General features: G+C 36.8%; 1 protein-coding gene across 1 annotated transcript in view; it reads right to left on the bottom strand.

Annotated features, from left to right (window-relative positions):
- Positions 1-264: 264 nt before the first annotated feature.
- LOC125031863 (chloride intracellular channel exc-4-like) overlaps positions 265-4,443 on the bottom strand; it is a 31,746-nt gene continuing 27,567 nt past the window's right edge. The window contains exons 2-3 of the mRNA XM_047622850.1: positions 2,892-3,034; positions 265-451 (exon numbers count right to left, since the gene is read on the bottom strand). Coding sequence (XP_047478806.1) covers positions 280-451; positions 2,892-3,034 — 315 coding nt within the window. The 3' untranslated portion in view covers positions 265-279. The remainder of the gene's footprint in view (positions 452-2,891; positions 3,035-4,443) is intronic.

Here is a 4,443-nt window from a genome sequence, read left to right as displayed (position 1 = left end):
TACAACAAGAAATGCAGGCAAAAGTTCTAGTTTCCAGGAAAGAAAACTGGAAAATCCTGTTGTATATACGGTAGAACATCAAAAAATATAAATCTAAAGCATAATACATAATACCCTTTCCTTTCACTCCTTTTCTTGGTAAATAAGTTATTCCCCCACTTTCCCTTTCCCCTTACTTGTGCCCCCTTCTCTCCTCTCCCTCTCGTTTATCCTTTATCGATTTATTTTGAATCTTTCTCACTCACTCGCTCAAGCATCACAATAGAGAACAAAAATTATTCAAATTACGCTGTAAACGTTTTCAGTCCGCTGTGCAACATCCTTGTCCTGAACAAAGAGGTTGTGACCTCCTGGAATATTCTTCATGATGTGTCTCTCAATCTTGTCATTCTCGAGCACAGCCAAGCCGTTGTCGATTAGGATGGGGGGGGGAGTGGCCTCAAAGTTTGACCTGAAAATTAATAAGGAATTTTTTGCTTTTAAACCACATCTCGCCCGTACAACTACTGATACTTTAGCAAAGGTTTTGCATGTGTGTGCATAACACTGAATGTATTTGTGAAGATAGTGATATATTCAATATGACATCAATTTGTATATGCTTATAACAGTATAATTTTAACAGGGCATGTGTATGTGATCATTAACATCATTTATGTGAATGTGTTTGTGGATACAGAATAAGCATGAGTTTGTGAATAAAGTGTATGAATATGTTTTTGAATGTAACACTATTTGTGAGTTTGTGAAAATATATATATATATATATATATATATATATATATATATGTGTGTTAGTGTAATAAATTATTCTTACAACAATAACACATGCTCAATATAAATATCTAACTATGATTTAGTAGATTTAGAAAATGTAACTATGTTCTTAAATAAGCATTGATGTCATATTAAATATATCAAAACTAGTGATTAATTTTTCAATTATCATAGGGAAGTGCTTTGGATTCCAACTAGTTATGTGTTCCCATAATAATTAGCTTAAATTCTTGTGTGTAGGGGGGGGGGGGGGGGAGGAGGGGTGCGCACGTGAGCATATGTGAGCGCATGTGAATGTGTGAGCGCATGTGGGTGTATATGTATGTGTATCTGAATATCTTTGTATCTGAGTATCTTTGTATGGGTATGTATGTGGGTATGTGTGCATATGGGTAAGTGTGCATATGGGTATGTGTGCATAAGGATATGTGTGCATAAGGGTATGTGTGCATATGGGTATGTGTGCATATGGGTATGTGTGCATATGGGTATGTGTGCATATGGGTATGTGTGCATATGGGTATGTGTGCATATGGGTATGTGTGCATATGGGTATGTGTGCATATGGGTATGTGTGCATATGGGTATGTGTGCATATGGGTATGTGTGCATATGGGTGTGTGTGCATATGGGTGTGTGTGCATATGGGTGTGTGTGCATATGGGTATGTGTGCATATGGGTATGTGTGCATATGGGTATGTGTGCATATGGGTATGTGTGCATATGGGTATGTGTGCATATGGGTATGTGTGCATATGGGTATGTGTGCATATGGGTATGTGTGCATATGGGTATGTGTGCATATGGGTATGTGTGCATATGGGTATGTGTGCATATGGGTATGTGTGCATATGGGTATGTGTGCATAAGGATATGTGTGCATATGGGTATGAGTGCATATGGGTATGTGTGCATAAGGATATGTGTGCATAAGGGTATGTGTGCATATGGGTATGTGTGCATATGGGTATGTGTGCATATGGGTATGTGTGCATATGGGTATGTGTGCATATGGGTATGTGTGCATATGGGTATGTGGGCATATGGGTATGTGGGCATATGGGTATGTGTGCATATGGGTATGTGGGCATATGGGTATGTGTGCATATGGGTATGTGTGCATATGGGTATGTGTGCATATGGGTATGTGTGCATATGGGTATGTGTGCATATGGGTATGTGTGCATATGGGTATGTGTGCATATGGGTATGTGTGCATATGGGTATGTGTGCATATGGGTATGTGTGCATATGGGTATGTGTGCATATGGGTATGTGTGCATATGGGTATGTGTGCATATGGGTATGTGTGCATATGGGTATGTGTGCATATGGGTATGTGTGCATATGGGTATGTGTGCATATGGGTATGTGTGCATATGGGTATGTGTGCATATGGGTATGTGTGCATATGGGTATGTGTGCATATGGGTATGTGTGCATATGGGTATGTGTGCATATGGGTATGTGTGCATATGGGTATGTGTGCATATGGGTATGTGTGCATATGGGTATGTGTGTATGTATTAACCCATTCGCCCCGGATTTATGTTCTGTCCCCTGTAGTTTTTGGTGAATTTTGTTACATACAGATGGCTCCACATGTGCTCAGCAGGAAAATTAATAACATTGCTATCGATACTGTCATTATTGGTATTAATGTTATGATTATTAATTTGTCATTAAAACATTTTAGACAATGAAATGATACAAAAGACCCTTTCTTAAAGTGAAAGAAAAGGGTAAACAGGTGAGAAAGGTAGTTTCTAATAACTGGCTATTTGGTGATTAAGAACTTGTAGAGCCATTTATGTGTAAATACAATAAATATACGTGTATTACAGTGGGCATGGCATGTATTCTCTTGCCACATGGGGCGAATGGGTTAAGTGTAATATGCGCGCGTGCGGGTGTAAATGTGTGTATATGTGCATACGTTTGTGCGTCGTATGTGTATTACACATGTTACGTGCGTTGTGCGTTGTGAGTTGCGTGCTTTGAATGTTGTCCATGGATGTCTGTGATCGTGCCCCGTGCCCGCGTCCGTGACTGTCTGTGACTGTATGTTTATTGTCCTTAGCGGGGTTTTTAACCGACTGATGAGGTGACTGACCTGAAATCTGGGGGTGGCTTCAGCATGTCGACAGTGGTGACCTTCAGAGAGATTGTCTTTAGCTCTGCCAGCAGATAGAGGTCCATGAAATACTCTTGGCAGAAGAGGCATGCTCCCTTGCGGCGCCCGTCGATCGTTGAAGCCTGGAATTGACTTTATATGAATGGCTGAATGGTAAACAGTATGGATTCGTGAAGCCGTTAAATGGCCTTAATATAAACAAATATAATTTTAAAAAGCCCACTCACGAGAAAATATGTATATACGCTCATAACACCATATTAGATGGATCCTAAGGAAAGTAAATAATAATTTTCACTATAGCGTTTCATTAGCAAGAGCGGTCTACGTTGTATAGTCCATTTCCTTAAAAGACTGTGAATTTACAAAAATATTCAAACGTAAATGTTTCGATGGCCAAAGGGCTGCCGGTGCTCTGTCCGTCGTAAAAAGCACACAAATCTTGGCAATACTTGCAAATAAATCATCTCTGGAAGGAATTCCCTTCTCGTAAATTATTATATAAATAATAATTCCTATTTTATCTTAATACTGTACGAACGTACAGACGAGTATAAAAGTGTGATAAAACCAAACATACACAAAAACATGTGTAAAAATACTACTGACGTATCGCCTAATGACCCTATACATATATCTGTATATATACATATATATGTGCATTTACAAATACATACATATATACATGTTTATATACATATATATGTGAATGGCAACACACACTACCGTGTTCATCCTATGGTAGAAAACTAACAATGCACAATCTAGATTGTTAATAATGAGAGAACAAGTTTTGAAATCCGCCTAGATTCCATCTTCAGGTATGAAGAGGAAAGGGAGAGGAGGGGTATAGAGGAGAGGATGTGTTTTCACCTGGCGAAAGAGAAGCCTGTAGTTGAGAGGGTGAAGAGGGCAACGGAGAGTCGATCTCCTCAGTGTAGGGTAGGCTGAGGACGGGCAGATGAACAATCTCTAGCACCGTCGCCCTCTTTTATATATATATATATATATGTGTGTGTGTGTGTGTGTGTGTGTGTGTGTGTGTGTGTGTGTGTGTGTGTGTGTGTGTGTGTGTGTGTGTGTGTGTGTGTTTATACATAGATATATAAATATATACATATATATAAACACGTACAAAAATAAATAAATAAATAAATATGCATATATATTGTTTAAACATTTATGTATATACACATCCATATACACACACACACACATACACAAATACACACACACATAAATATATATATACATATATATATAAATACATATATATAATATATACATAAATATATATAATATATATATAAATGTATATATAAATCTATACATAAGCATATAAATATATATAAACATAAATATAAACATATATAAATGTATATGTATATGTATATATATACATATATATGTATATATATACATATATATATGTATATATATACATATATATGTATATATATACATATATATATGTATATATATATATAAATGTATATGTATATATACATACATACATACATACATATATATA

This window comes from Penaeus chinensis, chromosome 13 (genome assembly GCF_019202785.1).
Source record: "Penaeus chinensis breed Huanghai No. 1 chromosome 13, ASM1920278v2, whole genome shotgun sequence".
Taxonomy (NCBI): Eukaryota; Metazoa; Arthropoda; class Malacostraca; order Decapoda; family Penaeidae; genus Penaeus; species Penaeus chinensis.
This window is presented reverse-complemented; position numbering and strand designations above follow the sequence as displayed.